Here is a 23,932-nt window from a genome sequence, read left to right as displayed (position 1 = left end):
AAAAGGTGATTGAGGTCCAGTATTCAATATTCCACTCTTCACACATTTGTTGAAATATTTGAGATCCAAGATTGGAAGACACTCTAAATTTTGACTTTTCGCCTGAACCAAGACCGGAGAAAATTCCCTTGTTCTTCTGCGACAGACTTTCTCTACAGTTCTTTTTTTATGTCAGAAAAATTTAATCGCTTGTGTGTGATGTTTTGGACATTTCTGGTGCAATCAAAGGAGATTATGAACAGAATATAATTTTATAACCAAATGACAATATTCAGCACCATGCCATTTTTTGTCATCTTCTGCCATGACGTAAAACGGTTGGAAATATCCCCCAAGCCCTCCCTCCCCAACAAGGGCACTGGATTCTAGTAGCAGAGCGAGCCTCTTAGTTTCGCTGGAGGGTCTTTACCTGCAGCAAAAGAAGATTATTGCAAGCTTCTACGTTTGTGAGACATTTGTCCCAGAAAACGTTTTTGCAACTGTTGATACTTTTCTCAAAGGAAAATATGCATATGATGTCGACCTCTCCTGTAACCCTTAAATTAGACCTTTAAAAACGCTTTCATTTTCTCTTAGACAACACAAGGTAATGTTTTTAATTCTCTGTCTTAGCAGCTGGAGATAATCACTGGCATGAGAACAAAAGGGAATACCCACAAAAAGGCACATCCATGATTTTCTGTTTACACTTAAGGATTGAAAGACATGAGCCCCAGCTGGGTTGCTTCTCAAATAGATGCCACGACAGATGTAGCGTGCTGCCAAATCAGCTGAATAATTGGCTGCACTAATGGCCTGGTCTGACGTAATTGTTAAAATCATATCTTATCCAGGAGCAGTCAGGAAAATGGACAATACAGCAGCACACAGCTCTCTGCTGTACTGGCCCAGCACTGCGGTGGAACTGGCAGCCATCACAACTATGGATGACGCTGTACAAACCTTCCAACCAACTCCATTCACTTATGTTCCTTTTTGGAAATAGCAGCAGATGCCACCAATGAATCAGGAGGTCTTAAAAAGCAAGGATAAGGTTCTGGCAGCATGCCATTTTTCCTCTTGACGTCGGTGAATGGGTTTTTATCGATGCAATAATATAAAAGTATACATTTTGAGCACTAGAAGGCCAGGAACCAGAGCAACTATAGGTCTTGCTTGAGGATTTGAGAGCAGAGTTTATAACAACAAGATATTTATTTTCCTTAACACCACTTCTTGTGGCTAATCTAACCACAGATTCTTCACCTTCTGAATATTCCCCAGGTATCAGATTGGACCAAGAAATCTATGCAGTACCCTAGAGCTCAGTTAGGATCTATCTGATGGTGCCATTCCTCCTCCTTAGAGGGAGGCAGCAGAGCAAAGAACACCAGGAGGGTGATGTTTTTCACTAAGTGAAAATGCCTCATCCCCTTTGGAAGAAAGGAGGCTTGAGTCCTCAATACCAACTTGTCTGGAAAGAAAGTCATGTGTGGTGGGTTGCCAGAGAGGGCTTGGCAGTCACTCACATGTCACATCGATGTTATGGAGCTACCGAAAACTGACTTGAGGGTGAGAAGTCATAATGAACAGGATCAAAGGGAGTGCACACGATGTTTAGTTGCTAGTAGGGAATAATGAAAGGAATAGATGGAAACTTATGTTGTAACCCTTTCACAAAATGCATCACAAAGATGATTTGATAAAGATGGCTGATCCGGCAACGCCCCCCCAGCACAAAAAGCAACACTTGAGTTTTGCCTGCAGGGGTTCATTCTAAGCTACAAATTTGTACCAAATACAGGGCTATACCAATTTCTTAGAGAAGACCTGGTTGCCAAGATGACATCAACAACCTCAGGAGGAAGGTAGAATGCAGTCACCTGCTGCAGCTCAATCTCCAAGCATGGAGATGAAGATTGTGCAGGCCTTGATGCATGACCTTATCCTGTTGTTGTAACAGGTCCTATGTAAGAGAAATCCTGATAGTGGACAGACGCTCATGCCCAAGAGTTCCGGGTACCACACTCTGCTGGCCTAATCAAATGCCACTAGGATGTCTTGGACCCTGTCGCGCTCCTGATGTTCTTCAGCACTGGGGGCAGGTGAGGTATTAGTGGAAAGGCATATAAGTTCTACTCAAGGTGGAAATCGTTTCAGAGTGAAACTCCAACATGCTAAAGTTTTGAGACTGTGGTGGCAAAAAGATCAAGCCAAAGGTCTATACATTTGCGGAGGATACCTTGCACCACCTTCCTGAAGTCACTGCCATTCATGATCCGCTAGGTGTCAGTGGCTGTATTCGTCTGCCTGGGTGTTTGGAGTCCCCGTCTGGTGGTGTACCAGAAGGCAGGATGGATTTCAAACGCCAAGAGGATGGTCTGCAGCTCCAGGCCAGAGGCTAGATGCTTCTTATTTCTACCTCTCTCAAATGGCCACCCCAAACCAGAAGTAATGCACTGGTCATCACTGGTAGCTTTTGGCTGGGTAAGCAGAGGTCTGCAGCTGACCCAATCGCTGTCCAGCAGCCACCTCTGAAGGTCATTTGCATCTTCCTCTGAAATCTGGACGTAGTTGGAAAGATCCCACTGGCCATATTGAACATCTGTACCATAGCCACGAAGGGGATGGAACTACTGGTGGAGCCTGAAGCTTTGCAGCTGATGGGGCCAAGAAGCGCACTGCGGACCTACTGTCTTTAAAGCACACAGGGGCAGAGTGTGCCTTTTCACTAAAAAGGAGAGTCTCATCGAAAAGGCATGACCATTTGGGAAGATTAGACATCCCGTGGTGAAGTCCGGCGATCTCATTCAGGCATACCTCCTGAGCATCACACTGGTGTCAATTGCCTGGCTAAGGAATACAAAACAAATTATGAATATTGCAGCATTGTGGCCCTCCTGAATGGCTTGTGTAAGGGTGGGGCCCACGTCACACGGCAGAGTAAGTAGGACTTACCGAAACAACAGAATCTCATAGGGCACAAGTCTAGTAGTTCAGTAAGCATTAGCTGTTCACCAACCTCACTGCCAGGCCGGTACAGGAGAACATACGTTTTCCAAAAGCTTCAAAATGCTTGGATTCTCTATTGGTTGGTGTGGCAGGGAAGGCATTAGGGAGCTGACCTTCCTTGTGGATGCTGCACCTCCAAACTCTCTTGATATGAATGTTGCTTGGAAAGCCAGATAAACCGTGGTAGGGCAGATTCATCTCCCTAGCTGTCTATTTACCAGTGGTCCAGAACATGGCTTTGCCCAGGTCTCAAGAAGGGCACTTCTGAGGGCCTCAACAAACTGTAGAAGGAGCTCAGTATTAATTTGTCTGGGTTTGAGAACGTCAGCAAGAACAATGGTTTTCATCTCCATGGTGGCCAATTTCAGGTCAAGAACCTCAGCAGCTCTCCATACCACAACTGCTAAGGAGGCACTCTTCAGCAGTGGCCCAGGTGGAGAGACCAGCGCAGTCTATAGAAAGGTCTTCAGAATACTGAAAACTAACAGCACATCATACCAGTTGTCCACAGTATAGGGTTGAACAAATTTGTCCCTTCATCGTATTGGTCATTATTGGAATCTGTTCTGGGCCCTTCTTTGAGGCAATGGCAATGTATCAGAGTCCAATGGGTTGCCAGAAGTGGGATCTGGGTGCAGTCTTGGACGAAGCAAAGTGAGTCCAGAGTTGGAGAGCATTATTGACTGCACGTTGTCGTCCAGCATCTGGATCGGCATCCATGCTCTAGGGTCTGCCATGTGTTGTGGAACCAAGACAGAAGTCACATGAGATGGTCCTGCAATGGGTCCACAGGTTCCAGGTGGCACAGAGAGCAGACCCACCTGCGAAATTCCAGGTGGAGGTCCTTGCGGTTTCTTGGGCCTTGGATGCATGCCAGAGGGAGCTGGTGGTGTGCTGAGAAAACACAGCATAGCTCTGCTAAAATCGCGGATCTGCTGCTGCCACGCAGAGGATTGTTCCAGGACGGGAATGTGAATCTGCTGCAAAGGAGATCAAGATCAGAACCGAAACTGAGAGGCACGTTTATGCCCTTGTATCTTCTCAGGAGTTCAAGAGTAGTGGGAAGGGGCAGAGTCCCACTTGGACTTCTTGTGCTTCTTTTTTGACTTACCTGAAGACTTCAACTAACACGAAGAACTGTCAAGGGAATTTCTTTAGGAGCAGGATCTCAACCACTAATCTTGTGGAGACCTCAAGTATTTGGCAACATAGAGTTTTGCATCAAGGCCCCGAATAGCCTTCAGATTCAAAATAGCGCTCACTACAGGTCCTAGGAGCTGTGCTCCGTCCGCAAGTACCAATAACAACTCTGGTGGGGATCAACCACAGACATTTGCTTATTAAAGTCCTTACAAGTTTTGAACCCTTTTGTTTTATATGGTCACATTTCCCTTGCATGCCGGTCATTTGAATCAAATTCTGAGGAAACAGTCTCACGCAATAGTCAGTTCCGGAACTGCGTCTGGTGGCAGGGAAAGAAAGGAACTGATATCCCCAGGCACAGGTGGCACTTGTAAGCAGTTCCCACATCACTTCCAGAGTCGAACAACATTGGCGCGGAGCCATACGATGCCACATACTTGCGCACAGGGGTACTGTTAGAAGATTTTTAGAATCCAGATGGACGCCTTTGGAATTTTCAAAAGATATTGAATCTGCAGTTAGAAATATCCATCAGAAAACAAACACTTCTCAAACAGAAGATACTGCAATATTCAGTTTCAAGTGAGTGTTAGTCAGTTCATGAAAAGAAGGCACATTATCCACCAGCGAACTTTATGTGAACATTGTGTTTAAAAAACACTATTTGACCCCACTTTTTTCAAACGTTTTCTTGGAGTTAGATAACTACACCCCCCAATCCCAAATCACTGGACCTTCCACCCCTTTCCGTGCTGGGACCTCCTAGAAGGCATGAGACTCACTTCGCTCACTTGCTTGAATTTTGGTAAAGTATTACACCCCACAACTTTCAAAAACCAGAAGCCACCACAGACTAAGTTTAAGGTAGATCCTAGAACGTTATTCACAGCCGCTTACAATCTGCCACAATTGCTTCTAGTATTTTGCTGGTTTAACTCTGCCCAGCACCAACAAGCTTCGGTGGTCATGCGCTCTAGAAAGAACCACAAGATAACAGGTGTTAACTTGTGTAACAAGTGTGGTTATGACAATGTCAAAGTAATTCGATGGGTTACAAGCGTGAATGAAATCAAAACTTGGCTTTCCGTCATAAATCCTTTCTACTATACAAAAAGTACATTATATTTTTATTGGTGTAAAAACGTATTTCTCTGCCTATATCTCACCTAATACAAACCTATGTGTTGTGTACTCTGAAGTATAAAATCATAATTGTAAATGCTTGATTCAACACTAAAAAAAACAGAAGAATTAACGAGCATATGCCTTTTATGGAATGATTCTAAATCAATGCACATCTCCAAAAGGGCAAGGCCAGGAGCCTATTCATTTCAATTTGGGAAATGATGAAATGCTGCACTTTTTCTCAACTAATGTTTACCTTACCAGAAGGTATTCCATTTCATTTCAGATACTTTACCACACCTTTCCCATGCTTATCGAGATCTGCTCCACATCCAATTACCCAAAAAATGCAAATAAATATAAATCGATAAGGGAAAAATTAATTATGCGCAGTAAAATCACAACTTTGAGATATGTATAACATCCAAGCTAAAAATATATTTTCGTCATCTTAGCTTCCAAACACATACCTTTGTTTGAACTTCTTAGCAAGTTCTTTCCAAAAGGCTATTTCCTCTTTTGGACTTTTGAAGTCTGGCATTTCTTCACTTTCCATTATTAACAAAAATCTGTAAAAACAAAGGTAATAGTGAGTCACAGCAGTTCAAAGGATATGTGCTGGATAAGTCATTCTATGGAAAAAAATGTTTTACTCGTAATCATTCTAAGCATAATAAACAACTGTCACCCGACCCGAAAAGAGGTATACGCTTGACTGCAAGATAAAAGAGGCTAAGAATGGGGAGCTGCAGAGTGGTAAGACCCAGAGTCCAAATGACTACTCAATAGTGGTTAAGTGCTTGTGGGGTGTGCTTATTGCGCGCCTGTGGAGAGTGTAAATGGGATGTCCGGACGGAAGGATGTCTGCCCAGGGTTGTTCGAATGACCATTATTGCCTTGATCCATTACCTGGGAAAGCAACCAGAACTTTGCACCTCTTACAGGCTCATCTTACTGCTGAACTTAGAGACAAAGATACTGGAAAAAGTACAGGCCAGCCACCTGTATGATGTGGTAGAAAAACTGATTTGTCCAGACTAATCTGGGTTCATACCACACAGGATGGCAAAACAATCTCAGACCCTTGCATGGGGTCATGGAACGCAGTGCATCCCTTGCGGAGCTAGCGGCAATACTTTCCCTACATGCCCAAAAGGCATTTGTTTTGCTCAAATGGCCTTATCTATGGGCGGCGCTTGACAAGATGGGCTTTGGTCAAGCAATCTCTTCACAGGTCCGGCTGTTCTATACAGCGTCCCTAGCCAGAGTATGTGTAAATAGGGCACTATCAAGAATTTGATTTGGGGAGGGGCACTTCATCAGGGATGCCCAATTTCCCCCTCTGCTGTTCACCATGGCCATTGAACCGTTGGTGGAATGAGTGAGGTGAGACATCCTATTGTGGCGCTAAATTGGGATCAGGACTGGTAGGATATAACCTAATTTTATGCAGCTGATTTATTTGCAGACTCCTTACATTCAATTCCAAGGATACTGGAGATAGTAAATACATTTGCCATTTACTCAGGGACTAGAATAAACTGGCATAAGCCAGTAGCTTACTCGCCCATATGGTGGGACCCTCCCGAGGACTGGAAGTGCCCACTCCAATGGTCAAGGTTGGGCTTCCAGTACTTGGGTATTGCAATCACCATAAATTCAACAGACTCCTCATTCTATATAAAAGTAATGTGGCCCGGTAGAGACGAACGAGTTACTTACCTTCGGTAACGACTTTTCTGGTGGATACATTAGCTACCTGTGGATTCCTCACCTGATGAATACTCCCATGGCGCCAGCATTTGACGGAAATCTTCTTACTAGTCTCTGCACGTCGACGAGGACGTCACTCTAGCCCACGCGACGCCGTCTGACGTCATACAGGCAATAAGAAGTCCTCGCCGACGTGCCGATGACAGTACCAACATTTTTTACGTGCATGAGAATAATAATAACCCAATGCAATGAAAGGAGGAATCCACAGGTAGCTAATGTATCCACCAGAAAAGTCGTTACCGAAGGTAAGTAACTCGTTCTTCTGATGGATACAACTACCTGTGGATTCCTCACCTGATGAATAGAGTCCCAAAGCAGTACCACGCCCGGCGGTGGGTGCCTAAATGGTCAAACCAAGAAATCCTGCAGCACTGACCGTGCAAAATGACCGTCCCTTCTGACCTCAGAGTCCAAACAGTAATGTTTCACAAAAGTGTGAAGGGACGACCAAGTTGCGGCCTTGCAGATGTCGACCACAGGAACACCCCTGGCCAAGGCCGAAGAGGCCGACTTAGCTCTGGTGGAGTGAGCTCTAATGCCCTCAGGCGGATCCTTCTTTGCCAAAGAGTAACAGATTTTAATGCAAAGAACAACCCACCTGGAGAGTGTTCTCTTGTGGACTGCCTTTCCTCTCCTCTTGCCCACGTATCCGACAAACAGCTGATCCTCCAGCCTGATATCCTTCATTCTGTCGATATAGAAGCTCAACGCCCTTTTTGGGTCCAGGCGATGTAGTCTTTCTTCCTCCTTTGAAGGATGAGGCGGAGGATAAAACGTGGACAAAGTGATTGTCTGAGCCAAATGGAAGGGTGAAACAACCTTCGGAAGGAAAGCAGCCTTGGTCCTCAACACCACCTTATCCCCATAAAACGTTATATAAGGGGGTTTAACCGATAAGGCCTGCAACTCACTCACTCTCCTTGCAGATGTTATAGCTACCAGGAATACTGTTTTAATAACCAAATACCTTAAGGGGCAAGAATGCATAGGCTCAAAAGGGGACCCCATAAGGAAAGTCAGGACCAAGGACAAATCCCATTGAGGCATAACAAATGGTTTTGGAGGATATTGATTCAGAAGACCTTTCAAGAATCTGAGAACAATAGGGGATTTAAATAACGATGGTTGGTCTGGAAGACAAATGAAGGCTGACAAGGCCGACAAATAACCCTTAATGGTAGCTACTGCACAACCTTTCTGCGCTAGAGACAGTGCAAAAGACAAAACATGTGACAGATGAGCATGTAAGGGATCAATCTGTCTCTCTCCACACCACATAACAAATTTAGACCACCTATTAGCGTAGATAGATTTAGTGGAGTGTCGCCTGGCCGCTAAGATAACATCCACTACATCAGGCGGGAGAGAGAAGGAACTCAGGTTGCCCCGTTCAATCTCCAAGCATGTAGGTGCAGACTCTGGAGGTTGGGGTGTAAAACCTGCCCCTGCGACTGCGAGAGGAGGTCTGCCCTGAGAGGGAGACGGAGCGGAGGGCACAGTGAGAGTTGGAGAAGGTCGGAGTACCATACCCTCCTTGGCCAATCCGGAGCTATTAAGATGACTTGGGCCCGGTCTTGGCGAATTTTCCTCAACACTCGAGGAATCAAGGGTATGGGGGGAAACGCGTAAAGCAACTGGTCGCACCAGGTTATCTGAAACGCGTCCCCCAACGCTCCCTGCATCGGATACTGGAGGCTGCAGAATAACGGGCAATGCGCGTTCTCCCGAGTGGCAAACAGATCTATCCGAGGAAACCCCCACATCTGGAAGATTAAACAGACTTGATCTGGATGGAGACGCCACTCGTGGTCTGCCGAGAATTGGCGACTGAGACTGTCCGCACGTACATTCAAGACCCCGGCCAGATGATTTGCCACCAAGCAAATCTGATGGTCCTTTGCCCAGGACCATAGCCGAAGAGCTTCTCTGCAGAGAAGGTACGACCCTACTCCTCCCTGTTTGTTTATGTACCACATCGTGGTAGTATTGTCCGTCAGGACCTGTACCGACTGACCACGAAGGGATGGGAGGAAGGCCTTGAGAGCCAAACGTACAGCCCGTAACTCCAACAGATTGATATGAAACACCTGTTCCTCTGGAGACCAAAGCCCTTTGATCTCCAGATCCCCCAGATGAGCTCCCCATCCTAGGGTGGAGGCATCCGTTATTACCGTGGCCACTGGTGGCGACTGCGCGAACGGCTTCCCCTGTGAAAGATTGTTGCCCGCAATCCACCACTTCAATTCCACAGCAGCATCTCTGGAGATCTTGACAGTACCTTCTAAATCTCCCTTGTGTTGAGACCACTGCCTTCGGAGGCACCACTGAAGAGCCCTCATGTGCCAGCGAGCATGCGTGACCAACAGAATGCAGGAGGCGAACAGACCGAGCAGACGAAGGACCTTGAGGACTGGAACTACCGCTCCATTTCGAAACATTGGAACCAATTCCTGAATATCTTGAATCCGCTGAGGCGGAGGAAAGGCTCGACTCAATGTTGTATCCAGTACTGCCCCTATGAACAGGAGGCGCTGAGAGGGCTCCAGGTGAGATTTGGGCACGTTCACCGAAAAGCCCAGGTCGAACAACAACTGGGTTGTTGACTGCAGATGATGCGACACAAGCTCCGGGGACTTGGCTTTGATCAACCAGTCGTCCAAGTAAGGGAATACTGCTATCCCCTTCCTTCTGAGCTCCGCCGCAACCACTGACATCACCTTTGTGAAGACTCGAGGTGCTGAAGTAAGACCAAACGGGAGAACCGCAAACTGATAGTGCTGCGACCCTACCACAAACCGGAGATACTTCCTGTGCGACTTGAGTATCGGGATATGAAAGTAAGCATCCTGCAAGTCGACAGACACCATCCAATCTTCCTTGTTCAACGCCAAAAGCACCTGTGCTAGGGTCAGCATCTTGAACTTTTCCTGTTTGAGGAACCAATTCAAGATCCTCAGATCCAGGATTGGTCTCAACTGACCATCCTTTTTGGGAATCAGGAAGTATCTTGAGTAACAACCTCGACCCTTTTCCTGCTCTGGGACCAACTCTACCGCGCCCTTTGAAAGGAGGACTTGAACCTCCTGTTCTAGCAACAGGAGGTGTTCTTCTGAACAATAAGATGGGCGGGGCGGGATGAGGGGCGGGAACTCCCGAAAGGGAAGGGCGTAGCCTTTTCCCACAATGCCGAGAACCCAAGTGTCCGTTGTGATAGACTTCCACTTGTGGAGAAAACGCTGTAATCTTCCCCCTACAGGAGAGGAGTGAGTGGGAAACGGTGGAAGCCTAAGGCTGCTTCCCCTGCTGCACCCCTCCAGAGGACGAGGAAGAGGCAGAGTGCTGTTGAGAGGCTCCTCTGGTACGGACCCCACCCCTCCCCCTCCCTCTAAATGACCTATAGGGGAGGGAAGAGGCGGGTTGCTGGAACCTCCCCCGAAAGGAAGAGGAATAAGAGCCACGCCCAAATCCCCGAAACCTCCTGAAAATTCTAGAAGAGGCAGAGGAAGAAGGAGCTTGCAGTCCTAACGATTTGGCTGTGGCTCTGCTCTCCTTAAATCGTTCCAAGGCTGAATCTGCCTTGGCTCCAAACAGTCTGTCCCCATCAAACGGGAGGTCCAGCAGGGTCGACTGCACATCCGCAGAGAACCCTGAGTTTCGGAGCCAGGCCTGTCTTCTTGCCACCACAGCCGTGCCCATCGCCCTGTCCACCGAGTCGGTCGTGTCCAGCCCAGACTGGATAATCTGGGTCGCGGCAGCCTGGGCGTCCGAGACCACATCCAAAAGACCCTGGGGAAGCTCCGTGAATGAAGACGAAATATCATCCATCAGCGCATGGATGTACCTCCCCAGAATGCACGTGGCGTTGGTGGCCTTCAACGCCAAACTGCATGACGAAAATATTTTCTTGGACTGCGCATCCAGTTTCTTGGAGTCTCTGTCTCCAGGCACCGTCGGGAAGGAACCAGGCGCTGACTTTGAGGAACAGGAGGCTTGCACCACCAAGCTCTCCGGCGTAGGGTGTCTAGAGAGAAAGCCAGGGTCAGATGGTGCAGCTCGATACCTCCTGGCCACAGCCCTATGAACGGCCGAGGAAGACACCGGCTTCTTCCACACCTCCAACACCGGATCCAGCAAAGCCTCATTAAATGGCAAGAGAGGCTCAGCTGCAGCAGAGGCCGGATGCAATACCTCTGTCAGCAAATTCTGCTTTGCCTCTGCCACCGGCAAAGGCAGGTCCAAAAAGCTCGCTGCCTTCCTCACCACAGCATGAAAGGAAGCAGCCTCCTCCGTATATTCCCCTGGAGATGAAAGGTCCCACTCAGGGGAAGTGTCCAGCCCACTGGCTGTATCCAGACCATGCAGTCCGTCTCCAGAGTCCTCAATCTCTCCCTCCTCTAGGACTCGCTGGTACTCTTGCTCTTCTAAAAGACGGAGAGCACGCCTCCTCGAATGAAGTCTCTCCTCGATACGCGGAGTCGACATGGCCTCCGCCGACGTCGAAGAACGGCGCCGATCTCCAGAAGCATCTGACGCCGCGTCCGGCGCCACAGGCAGCTTCGGCGCCGAGGCAGGAGCCGGAGGACGAGGTCTTGGAGCCGATGGACCAACCGGAGTCACAGGGCAAAATCCTGACTTCGACGGAGGGGCAACCTCCGGGGCCGAAACATCCGAAGCCACCGGAGCGGCCACCGACGCCGGCACCGGCGCCGAGCCCACATTCCCAAAAGGGAGAAAGGGCATAAAGGGTGCCGGCCGAAGAGGCGCAGGATCACCCAACGAAAAGGCCAAGGGCCCCGAAGGACCAGCCGGAGCAGCTCCTGGAGCCATCTGCTGAAAGATGGTATACATCGCATTAAGAAACGCGGTACTATCGGCTCCAGGAGTGGGAAAAGCCGGATACTGGGGTGCCTGGATCGAGGGCGACCCTGACGCCGGCCTCGACGTCTGCGACGCCGGAGAAAACACAAGAGGCTGCACCACCTCAATCACTGACGCCTGACCAGGTGAAGTCGGTGACGCCGGAGAGGGCAACGGCGTCGATGGATGCGGCGTGACCGTGGGGCTGACCTCCCAAGTCCTCCGACGCCGAGCCGAAGGTGACCTCGAACGAGACTCCTTGCTGGAGTGACGTCGTGAGTCTCTACGGCGCCGGGAGTCTCGATGACGCCGGTGAGACCTTGGCGAAGAAGACTTCTTATGATGTTTCTCCTTCTTCTTTGACTTTGCCATGAATAACTTGGCCTCGCGCTCTTTGAGGGCCTTCGGATTCATGTGTTGACATGAATCGCAAGTCGAGACGTCGTGGTCGGAGCTCAAACACCATAGACAGTCGGAGTGAGGATCTGTAACTGACATCTTGCCCCCACACTCTCGACAGGGCTTGAAACCCGACTTCCTCTGAGACATTGTTACCGCAGAGAAGACTACGCAGCAGACAATACACTGTAACCATGAAGGTAACAGTAACTCCCTCGAAGATAACCGTTTCGAATGCACGGAAAAAAGGGAACTGTCATCGGCACGTCGGCGAGGACTTCTTATTGCCTGTATGACGTCAGACGGCGTCGCGTGGGCTAGAGTGACGTCCTCGTCGACGTGCAGAGACTAGTAAGAAGATTTCCGTCAAATGCTGGCGCCATGGGAGTATTCATCAGGTGAGGAATCCACAGGTAGTTGTATCCATCAGAAAGTTGCTGCTGTCCATGTTGAGGGGGTGGTGGGGGAAGGGAGGTTACAGGGGGGAGAGGGGACTCATTAAAATGATTTACTTGCCTACATTTTGTTATGTGTTACAAAACACAACATATAAAATCCGAACTCCTTTTTCTGAGCGGTGACAGAGACAGCCAGAGTACTGCTGTGGGATGGAGGTATGCCTAAAATTGTGCCCTCTATTCTGATAAGGGATTATTTTGAGGGGGGGGGGTGCACTTCCCAACCTAAAACGGGACTATTCGGCAGAGCAATTGACAGTGATAAATTACGTGGCCTTTGCTGAACAGGGTGATCCTGCTCTGATGGCAGGCAGACAAACCCTAACACAAAGAAGGTACCCCAGGGCACTTTATGGGAGGGATGCCCCCCCAGGGACAACAGAACCCACAACAGTAGTGGTCCAGATTTGAAAGGAAACTGACATGACATGGAAGATAACCAGGGAAACAACATTATGGGACCCTATGTTGGCAGACCTGAAAAACCTACCAAGCTTCAGTTTGTGGAATTTGATAGGCACAGCTAAGGTAGAAGTTCTGTGGGGCCTGAGGAGTATATTAACAACTGAGAGCTATGTGAGCAATTTGGTCTAGAGGACTCTGAGATTTAAGTATCACTAGGTGAAACATGCTCTGGCACATACATCTGATAGAGTTGTCCGACCATGCCCTTGGGAGGAGGTGGGACTCTGTAATATGGGAGACCTGTACTGTGACGGTGCCCTTCTCTCGAAGGGGGAACTTATTGTGAATGCTGAACCCCCTCCGGGACAATTTCTACTATATGCTTTCCTCATCCGGTCAGTGGGGATACACCAGGGAGACACACAAAAACAAACCATGCACCTCACAATACAGTACTTATATGTAATAGGGAGGGGCCCACACCTGACACAATGGTTAGCCAGCTCCTTGTACACACATGGTGCAGTTACACATAACACACTACAACAGCACTAGGATACCTGTTTGGGCTGTCCTTGCATGAATAAAGAGTGGCAGGATGTAATGGTATACCTTGCCCTGGTGTCCCTCAATGCTTGCTTCACATTAATACAATATTACATAATGCGGAGGGCATACCTTACTCCCCGGCAAAAACAACCAATACTTTCATTGCCTACCCTGCTACCAATCCCCTCATGCCATCACTTTCTCAATACTGGCTAAGAATTACCACAGACTTCGTGTAGAGCACGGGTCATTCCATGTTGCACACCTGGGAAGTATGTCTACAGGGGCTGATATGCTAACCCAAGAAAAAGAAAGCAGCGGTGCGATTTATAGACCTGGCCCTTATTCTGGCTAAACGTTTGATCACCTGCAGATGGAAGTCGTCCAGCACCCCTACTCTCTCTGCCTGGGTACTCTCAATAGAGGCCTGGGCATAGGCTGAAAGGGCGGCCTTACACAGAGGGGGCATGAGGGGCTTAAGCAAATTCCCCATCTCCTACGGCTAGGACACTTCTAGTGGAATTGCCGGCTGTCCTGAAAACTGATGACCACTCCCTCCAGCTCACATTGCTCGCTGTTTCTCTGCTGAATAACAGCTCTGGCTGGCACAACTCACAAGGGGTACCCTAGTTCAAACTCGCAGCCACACAAATACAGTTATATATGCTTAGTTGCCACATTTCTGTTTCCTTTCACAAACTCTATTATCAAAGTTGTAATCCATCACAGACACAACCACCTTGAAATACGTGGTGTAACGTTACCTTTCAATCCACGTCCACCTTTAAAAATATATGTTAGCGGCTTATGATCCGTCCTTAATCTGAAAAGTATTCGCCACAAGTAAAATCTAAAGTGATTGATTACCCAGCAACAAGCTAAGGCCTCCCTTTCTATCACGGAGTACGAAACCTCCGCACCCTGCAGTCTTCCAACCACATATTCTTCTCCTTCTTTAACCTGCGTCAATATCGCTCCAATGCCTACATTACTGGCATCAGTGGTTATATAAGTTTTTGCAGTCACGTCAAACACTCCTAAAGTAGGAGCTTTCAAGATACACCTCTTCATTTCTTCAAAAGCATGCTTACACTCTTCATTCTAATCATACACCACGCCCTTCTTCATAAGCTTCCTCAAAGGTTCGACTATTTCCGTAAAGTTCTTAATGAACTTTGCACAGTATTCTGCATGTCCTAAGAATGACCTTAACTCATCCTTACAACCAGGTTCAGGTGCATGTTCAATTGCAGCCACTATACTTTTCTTAGGTCTAATTCCACGGCTACTTATAGTGTGTCCAAAGTATGTCACTTCAGGTTTTCAAATCTGACACTGCTCTTCCTTAATGGTTAAGCCTTTTTTTCTAATCTATTTATCACTTCTTCAAACAAAAGATCACGTTCAGACTCACTGCTCCCTACAATTAATATATCATCCTGAAAAAAACAATACCTTAGCCATATTCCCAAAAATATTTCCCATTATCCTCTGGAATACGGCAGAAGCAGAGGCAAGACCAAAAGGCATCCTCTTGTAACGGAAAGCCCCTAAAGGCGTTACAAAGGATGTCAGGTGTCTAGAATCCTCGTGCAGGTTTACTCGATGATAGGCAGATGACACGTACAGAACACTAAGTACACTCCCTTTCCCCTCTATAGATAACATTTCTGAAATGTTCGGCAAAGGTTGCCTATCAACCCATATGTTTCTGTTTAGATCTCTAAGATCAATTCACAAATGAATCGAATCTTTCCTCCATCCTTTGGAGCTACTACGACTTGAGCAACCATTCTGAAGATTCGATAGGTTCAATAATGTAATCTCGTAACAGTCTATCTAACTCCCGTTTCAGAGGTTCTCTCATCAAATTCTGAACATTCCGTACTTTATGAACCACAGGCTTTGCATTTTTCCTTAGCACTATTTTGTGAGAAAAACCCTTTAACTGACCCAATTTTGACAACAAAAAAAAACAAAAACAAAAAAAAAAAACTTCTGGATGCTTTGCAACCAGATGATGCTGCAACTTTAATGTCACTTCTTCAACCTTTTTTCTTCTGTAAGCATTACCGGCTCTTTAGCAGGGAATTATGCCCAAGTCTCTTTGATGGCGCCAACCCAATACATTTGTTCCATAGTCTGTGATATATAACTTTCCTTTAACAGCTCTACCCTTAAAGAAAATCGTCATCCATCACATTTCAATCATCTCAGTCCTCTTTCCAGCATAACCTACAGCCTTTATATCCAGTTCCATCAAGTTTTCATTCCTTGAATTTGTCCATTCCGATTCATACACTTTCTTTGAAATAAGTGTGAACAAACTCCCAGAATCCCCTAGCAATTTGATTGGCACATTGTTTAAAAATATTTGAGCATGAGGTTTCTCCAAGAAGTCAGTGCTCTCCATTTCGACTTGTTTGACAGTCCCATATGTGAATTTCCACTTCCAACGTTGCAGTTATTAAGATCTTCTTCTACAGTTAAAATTATTTCCTCAACACTTTCACACACATCCTGAATTTCCTGAATTGTCCTGCCACCACCACCTAGGACTTGAATTTCCAAACTTTGGCAAAATGTCCCCTTTTGCCACAGTTGCAACAACTCGCATTTCTAGCCGCACACATTTTGCTGGATGCGATGTGTCCTGGAGCATCACACCGATAACATTTTATTTCTCTCCACCCAAATTTTTTCTGCTTTTCTCCTTTCATTCCTTCGCAATTTTTCGTAGTTTTTTTTCTTTCTGTATTACTTTGTGAGTCATTTTTTTCCTAATTTCACCAACAATACTCCGTTTCTCTTCTGTATTTGGTTCATCCATCTCTTGCAGCCAGACAGCAGTGTGATCCATCCTATTGGCTATCTGTATTGCCTCCTCCAAATTGGGATCTTTCATTAATAATTTCTCTCTTATTTTCTTGTCATTCGTGCACCTTACAAACTGATCCCTTAAAGAATCAGAAAATTGTTTAAAGCGGCAAGACAATGCAAGTCCTCTTAGGGTTGCTGTAAGGAAATGCCTCCTTGGCATGGTTGCCCCCTGACTTTTTGCCTTTGCTGATGCTATGTTTACAATTGAAAGTGTGCTGAGGCCTGCTAACCAGGCCCCAGCACCAGTGTTCTTTCCCTAACCTGTACTTTTGTATCCACAATTGGCAGACCCTGGCATCCAGATAAGTCCCTTGTAACTGGTACTTCTAGTACCAAGGGCCCTGATGCCAAGGAAGGTCTCTAAGGGCTGCAGCATGTCTTATGCCACCCTGGAGACCTCTCACTCAGCACAGACACACTGCTTGCCAGCTTGTGTGTGCTAGTGAGGACAAAACGAGTAAGTCGACATGGCACTCCCCTCAGGGTGCCATGCCAGCCTCTCACTGCCTATGCAGTATAGGTAAGACACCCCTCTAGCAGGCCTTACAGCCCTAAGGCAGGGTGCACTATACCATAGGTGAGGGTACCAGTGCATGAGCATGGTACCCCTACAGTGTCTAAACAAAACCTTAGACATTGTAAGTGCAGGGTAGCCATAAGAGTATATGGTCTGGGAGTCTGTCAAACACGAACTCCACAGCACCATAATGGCTACACTGAAAACTGGGAAGTTTGGTATCAAACTTCTCAGCACAATAAATGCACACTGATGCCAGTGTACATTTTATTGTAAAATACACCACAGAGGGCACCTTAGAGGTGCCCCCTGAAACTTAACCGACTATCTGTGTAGGCTGACTAGTTTTAGCAGCCTGCCACAAACCGAGACATGGTGCTGGCCCCATGGGGAGAGTGCCTTTGTCACTCTGAGGCCAGTAACAAAGCCTGCACTGGGTGGAGATGCTAACACCTCCCCCAGGCAGGAATTGTCACACCTGGCGGTGAGCCTCAAAGGCTCACCTCCTTTGTGCCAACCCAGCAGGACACTCCAGCTAGTGGAGTTGCCCGCCCCCTCCGGCCAGGCCCCACTTTTGGCGGCAAGGCCGGAGAAGATAATGAGAAAAACAAGGAGGAGTCACTGGCCAGTCAGGACAGCCCCTAAGGTGTCCTGAGCTGAAGTGACTCTAACTTTTAGAAATCCTCCATCTTGCAGATGGAGGATTCCCCCAATAGGGTTAGGATTGTGACCCCCTCCCCTTGGGAGGAGGCACAAAGAGGGTGTACCCACCCTCAGGGCTAGTAACCATTGGCTACTAACCCCCCAGACCTAAACACGCCCTTAAATTTAGTATTTAAGGGCTACCCTGAACCCTAGAAAATTAGATTCCTGCAACTACAAGAAGAAGGACTGCCTAGCTGAAAACCCCTGCAGAGGAAGACCAGAAGACGACAACTGCCTTGGCTCCAGAAACTCACCGGCCTGTCTCCTGCCTTCCAAAGATCCTGCTCCAGCGACGCCTTCCAAAGGGACCAGCGACCTCGACATCCTCTGAGGACTGCCCCTGCTTCGAAAAGACAAGAAACTCCCGAGGACAGCGGACCTGCTCCAAGAAAGGCTGCAACTTTGTTTCCAGCAGCCTTGAAAGAACCCTGCAAGCTCCCCGCAAGAAGCGTGAGACTTGCAACACTGCACCCGGCGACCCCGACTCGGCTGGTGGCGATCCAACACCTCAGGAGGGACCCCAGGACTACTCTGATACTGTGAGTACCAAAACCTGTCCCCCCTGAGCCCCCACAGCGCCGCCTGCAGAGGGAATCCCGAGGCTTCCCCTGACCGCGACTCTTTGAATCCAAAGTCCCGACACCTGGGAGAGACCCTGCACCCGCAGCCCCCAGGACCTGAAGGACCGGACTTTCACTGGAGGAGTGACCCCCAGGAGTCCCTCTCCCTTGATCAAGTGGAGGTTTCCCCGAGGACCCCCCCCTTGCCTGCCTGCAGCGCTGAAGAGATCCCTAGATCTCCCATTGACTTCCATTACAAACCCGACGCTTGTTTCTACACTGCACCCGGCCGCCCCCGCGCCGCTGAGGGTGAAATTTCTGTGTGGACCTGTGTCCCCCCCGGTGCCCTACAAAACCCCCCTGGTCTGCCCTCCGAAGACGCGGGTACTTACCTGCAAGCAGACCGGAACCGGGGCACCCCCTTCTCTCCATTCTAGCCTATGTGTTTTGGGCACCACTTTGAACTCTGCACCTGACCGGCCCTGAGCTGCTGGTGTGGTGACTTTGGGGTTGCTCTGAACCCCCAACGGTGGGCTACCTTGGACCAAGAACTGAGCCCTGTAAGTGTCTTACTTACCTGGTTAACCTAACAAATACTTACCTCCCCTAGGAACTGTGAAAATTGCACTAAGTGTCCACTTTTAAAACAGCTATTTGTGAATAACTTGAAAAGTATACATGCAATTTTGATGATTTGAAGTTCCTAAAGTACTTACCTGCAATACCTTTCGAATGAGATATTACATGTAGAATTTGAACCTGTGGTTCTTAAAATAAACTAAGAAAAGATATTTTTCTATATAAAAACCTATTGGCTGGATTTGTCTCTGAGTGTGTGTACCTCATTTATTGTCTATGTGTATGTACAACAAATGCTTAACACTACTCCTTGGATAAGCCTACTGCTCGACCACACTACCACAAAATAGAGCATTAGTATTATCTCTTTTTGCCACTATCTTACCTCTAAGGGGAACCCTTGGATTCTGTGCATGCTATTCCTTACTTTGAAATAGCACATACAGAGCCAACTTCCTACAGTTGCTAAATAGGAAGCTATGTCTTCATCTACCCCTTGCACTCTTTAGAAAAATAATAATTGTGACGTTCCAGAACAAGGTTAGTTTTAGGCGTAAACTGAATGTCCAGCATTTGCATAGCCATATCAAATACATTTGCAGGCTGTCCATCCCCCCTAAGGACACTTCAGGTAGATCCTCATATATTCCTCTTCCTTCAATACCTAGATGGTGTAGAAGAATTACTTGCCTCCTAAGTGGGCCATAACAATCACCCCCAATCGCCAACATGTAAGTCACAAATAATTTTTTCCATGGATTCCATGGAATTGGTGGTACACCAGGTGTTGCCAAGAAAGGTGGTGGTGAAGACATGCTTTGGTCCCCCCTTATGTTTGTTGTTTTGCAGTATTTACTTATATTATTATTAAAATTCTACTTGTTTAGTTCTAAATTATGTTTCTATTTGCAGCTGTTTGTCATTACACACATTATTAGTTCACAATGTGTTAATCCATTCTTGCAGTGAAAGTCCTTTTTTTTTTGTTTGCTATATTATATTGTTATTGCTACTTAGTCCTCCTTTCGTTTCATTGCAGGAAACGAAAATTGGATGGTGAAGGCGCGGGAGCCATAAAGGTAAGACACTTCTTCAAACATCCACTTTCACTAAATAAAAGGTTAGTTTAACCGCCGATGCAGGAAAGATGCTGTCAAGCACGTCGTTCGCGATGTTGAATCCACTAACTTAAATACTAGTGCTGCCGAGCGCGATTAGTAGCACTGCGCGCTCGTTTTATTTTTCATTCAACTGTGCCAGCAAGCACAATTAATATAACTGTGCGCTCGGTAATTTTTCAAGCGTGCGTAATTTTTCAAGCAAGGAAAAACATCAGACGAGTTGAGGAAGCGCCTCCACGCGGCTCGAGGAAGCGCGATGCAGAGCTCGAGCGTGGAGTTCTTTAAAGAAGATTCAGTTCGAAGTGCAAGTGCTCGGGTTATCGTTGGTTTTTAAAGTCTATAAAAACATTTATTTTAGGATTTTAAAAAAGACGATTTTAACAAAGATTTCTTCTTCAAGGTTTTCCGTCAATATTAAGATGTTACCTTGATGTGTATTCCATAAGTAGAAGAAATGAATCAGTAAAGTTCATAGGGAGCTGTTGCTTTATTCCAGGAGTGAAGATGTGCCATTAAAATCCATCTCCTGCACAGAAGTCCCTCGTCGCTCACCCTTTCATGCATCCTTTTGGTATCTACTTTTACTGGAAGTGCGTTGTATCATGACATCTTCAGCACAGCTCCACCTTTCAGTCTTCTCTCCGTCAAGCCTTCTCCAGAGTGTCCCTGTTCCATATGGCCTCACTGCCTACATCACCAGTCACATCTCTACAGGTTATCTTCACACATATCCTTGCCTTTGGTTTCTATTGGCTGTATATCTGTGGTCATATATAAACTATTGTGTGGGATGATACAGTCATCCTTGACTTCATATTGTTTGGAATGACCTGGGAACTTCTTGACTCACGAAAAGTGACTGAGACAGGGCTTTGAGTTTGCAGAACCCAAGGGATTTTGTAATGTCGGTCATTTTATTTTTTGCAGAAAACCATCTTTTTTCCACAAACAGTGAGTCTATCAAATGGATGTGGTGAACGGAGAGTAGGCATGGTTAGAGGAGAATATGTTGCAGATGTTAATTTCCGGCAGAGTGTTGAGGAAGTAACCTTTAAAAATGTGTCTCACATTCTGCAGTGCTGTCAAAAACTTAAAAGGAACCTTTATGACTTGTTTCAATATAGTAATGACAAAGTCCATAGGATTGAGGAGGGCTATCAGCTACAAAGGTCTGTGGCTGATTGACAGTGGAAAGAAACACATCTTTAGGGTGGATGTTCAAAGTATTATCGACAATGATGGTCCTGCTGTGCAGGAACAGTCGTCATCGATGAACGTTTGGCAGAAGCCGATCTCAAGGCCATCATTAAGTTCTGCCCCACAATTTCAATGGGGATATTATTGTTGAGATGGTCACAGACTATGGTGGCATTTTCTTCATTGTTAATGAGGATGACTAAGCAGTCAATGAAAAAGAAGGAAGTTCAGTCACAGTGTAAAGGGAGATAGATATTCACACAGTTTTTTGTGCACGGTGACACCCTTCCTAGAGTATTTTCAAGAGGAAACTCCAGTTTTTCCAGTAAGGAGATGGTTTAGGTTATAAGTCCAGCTCCCAAACTCTAGGTTTCTTTTTTGCGATGCCTTAGTGAATGTGCTTGGTGGAGCACGTTTCAAGAATCACTGCCAGCCAAGGAGACACCCCCTTGAAAGAAGAGGCATTTTTTTTTGTCTCCAGCAAATAGAGTGCCAGCTGCCTCTCCCTATCCCTATCCTTCAATGTCTTGGAAGAACAGGTTTTATAGGTGTTGCAGCATATAGCCGTGTACACTGGATAAAGGACAAACACTGCTTATGTGGCCTCTAGGGACAATAGGAGACCATAGCACTGCCATCTCATCAGCTGGATTGGGCTGTTTCTAACCAGGTGGATGTGCTACCAAACAAATGCTGCGGTCTAGTCTTACGGCCATCCTAACACTGTTCACTGCTATTTAAAGGTACTAGTGATTCCCAGCCTGACAACGAGGAATGGTTGAAACATGTCAGTATATCAAAGACCCAGCGCTGAAGAAAGTTAAAGATCCTTTTGGTAGTGTGTGGGTGAAGGGAGGAACTGCTAGTGAGAATAACCCAGGGAGTAAGACACCAACTCCAATGTTTTAATATGAACACACTGAAGTAGTATGCTGCTGTGGTCTCAAATTCTTCTGCAGAAATAGCGAGGTTAAGAGAAGTCAGAAGGTCTGAAGAAAAAAAATAGTCTTCAAAGATAGTGGAGTTCAAAAGTTTCAAAGGTTGCCTAGAATTATTTTTTTTAAATGAATAGGCTGTTGCATCAAATGCATTCTTTTCAGTGGAGTTGCTAATAAAATGTACTGGGTATTCCAATGATGTTGATGGAGAATCCGTTATTCTACAATGGATCGAAAGATGGAACAAGCATTTGCAATGCAATAGGTCTTGCATTTGCTTGAGTTAGAGCTATTGGCACTGTAAACTCATAACTGGACTTTTCTACCCACATAAATTGTTCAATCCTGCCACATAATTTAGTCTTTTCCTGCCATATAATTCCAGCGGCCCTGCTTTTAACTAAAGCACTACCATTTACCCTATTCCTCTATCTACAGCAAAAAATGAAAATGTTGCCATTTAGCATCCTAATTGTAATTAGGAGAGATTATTAAAACATATACAATTATCATATAAACCTGTATCAGAAATAAACTTTTGGCATTAGACTGTAATGCTCAAAAAAGCCCCTAGAGGGCACCATAACAAGAATCTAATTTGTAAGAAACATGGTCATGTAACCATGTTGTTAGACCCTATAAGGGATAACCCTATGAAAAAAAACATGGACAAAGTAATGCAGTGTAACCATATACTTAGACCCTAGAGGGCATGTTTAGGGCTACCAGGCCTACTACAATGATATTACAAACAAGGCATTTAAAACAAAACTTCTCCCAGCTGTAAAACAAACGTTGAAGCCATGAAAAAGCTTAGAAGACATTTCATGGTGGGAGGAATTACTATCCTGAGGTCCCACTAACCTAGTGTGGGGACCCAGAGATGATGTAGACATAAAGAGCACATTGTGGCCAACGTCCTGAAGGGGATCCCATTATCCTAAGACCAACACAGGCTGAGTTATGAGCAGAAATGTTTTGTAATAGCAATGCCATGCAAAGCATTTTGGGACAAGTTTCATTGCCACAAATATTTTAATATGCTGATATCTCTGTAATGCTAAGAATAGCCCCTAGAGAACACCATAATGAAAATAGAATTTGTAAGAAACATGGTCATGTAACTATATAGTTAAGCCCCTAGAGGGCATACCCACACAAAAAGAAAATGGCAATAAATAATGCAATATAACATATTTAGCTCCTAGAGGACATAGTACATTACATATAATCAAGGATAACAATCCTATAACAATGATATTACAAACAAGGTCCTTAAAACACAAGATATTCCCAGCTGTAAAACAAAAGTTACAGCCATGAGAAGATTTAAACAGACACTGACTGGTGGGAGGGGTTATTATTTTGGCGTCCCGACTGACTTCTGTGGGTACCCGAAGATGAAGTAGACAGAAAGAACATGTTGTCCTAAACATTTTGGTGGTGGTCCCATTGCCCTAGGACCACCCCAGGCTGAGTTATGAACAAAAATGTTTTATAAAAGTAATGCCCTGCAAAGCATTAGGGGTAGAGCTTTCCAGAGTGCAGTGAATATTGTAGTATTGGGTTTTGCTTTGAGGATTTCTGTTTTGGGTAAAGCATTCATCAATTTCAAGTACTTTAAGGGGAGAGCCACAAGAAATGAGACTGATTAGGTAATTGTGAACAATGTGACCAGTGCTCCAATACCACCGAGTTCACACTGTTTTGCCTGTTTGTGTTATGAGCACCA

General features: G+C 46.2%; 1 protein-coding gene across 2 annotated transcripts in view; it reads right to left on the bottom strand.

The window, feature by feature from the left end:
* Positions 1 to 23,932, bottom strand: part of NDEL1 (nudE neurodevelopment protein 1 like 1) — a 354,675-nt gene that overhangs the window by 258,466 nt on the left and 72,277 nt on the right. For both annotated transcript variants that reach the window (XM_069200297.1, XM_069200298.1), the window contains exon 2: positions 5,730 to 5,828. In XM_069200297.1, the coding sequence (XP_069056398.1) occupies positions 5,730 to 5,815 (86 nt within the window). In that variant the 5' untranslated portion in view covers positions 5,816 to 5,828. The remainder of the gene's footprint in view (positions 1 to 5,729; positions 5,829 to 23,932) is intronic.

The sequence above is a fragment of the Pleurodeles waltl genome, chromosome 7 (assembly GCF_031143425.1).
Source record: "Pleurodeles waltl isolate 20211129_DDA chromosome 7, aPleWal1.hap1.20221129, whole genome shotgun sequence".
NCBI classification, from domain to species: Eukaryota; Metazoa; Chordata; class Amphibia; order Caudata; family Salamandridae; genus Pleurodeles; species Pleurodeles waltl.
This window is presented reverse-complemented; position numbering and strand designations above follow the sequence as displayed.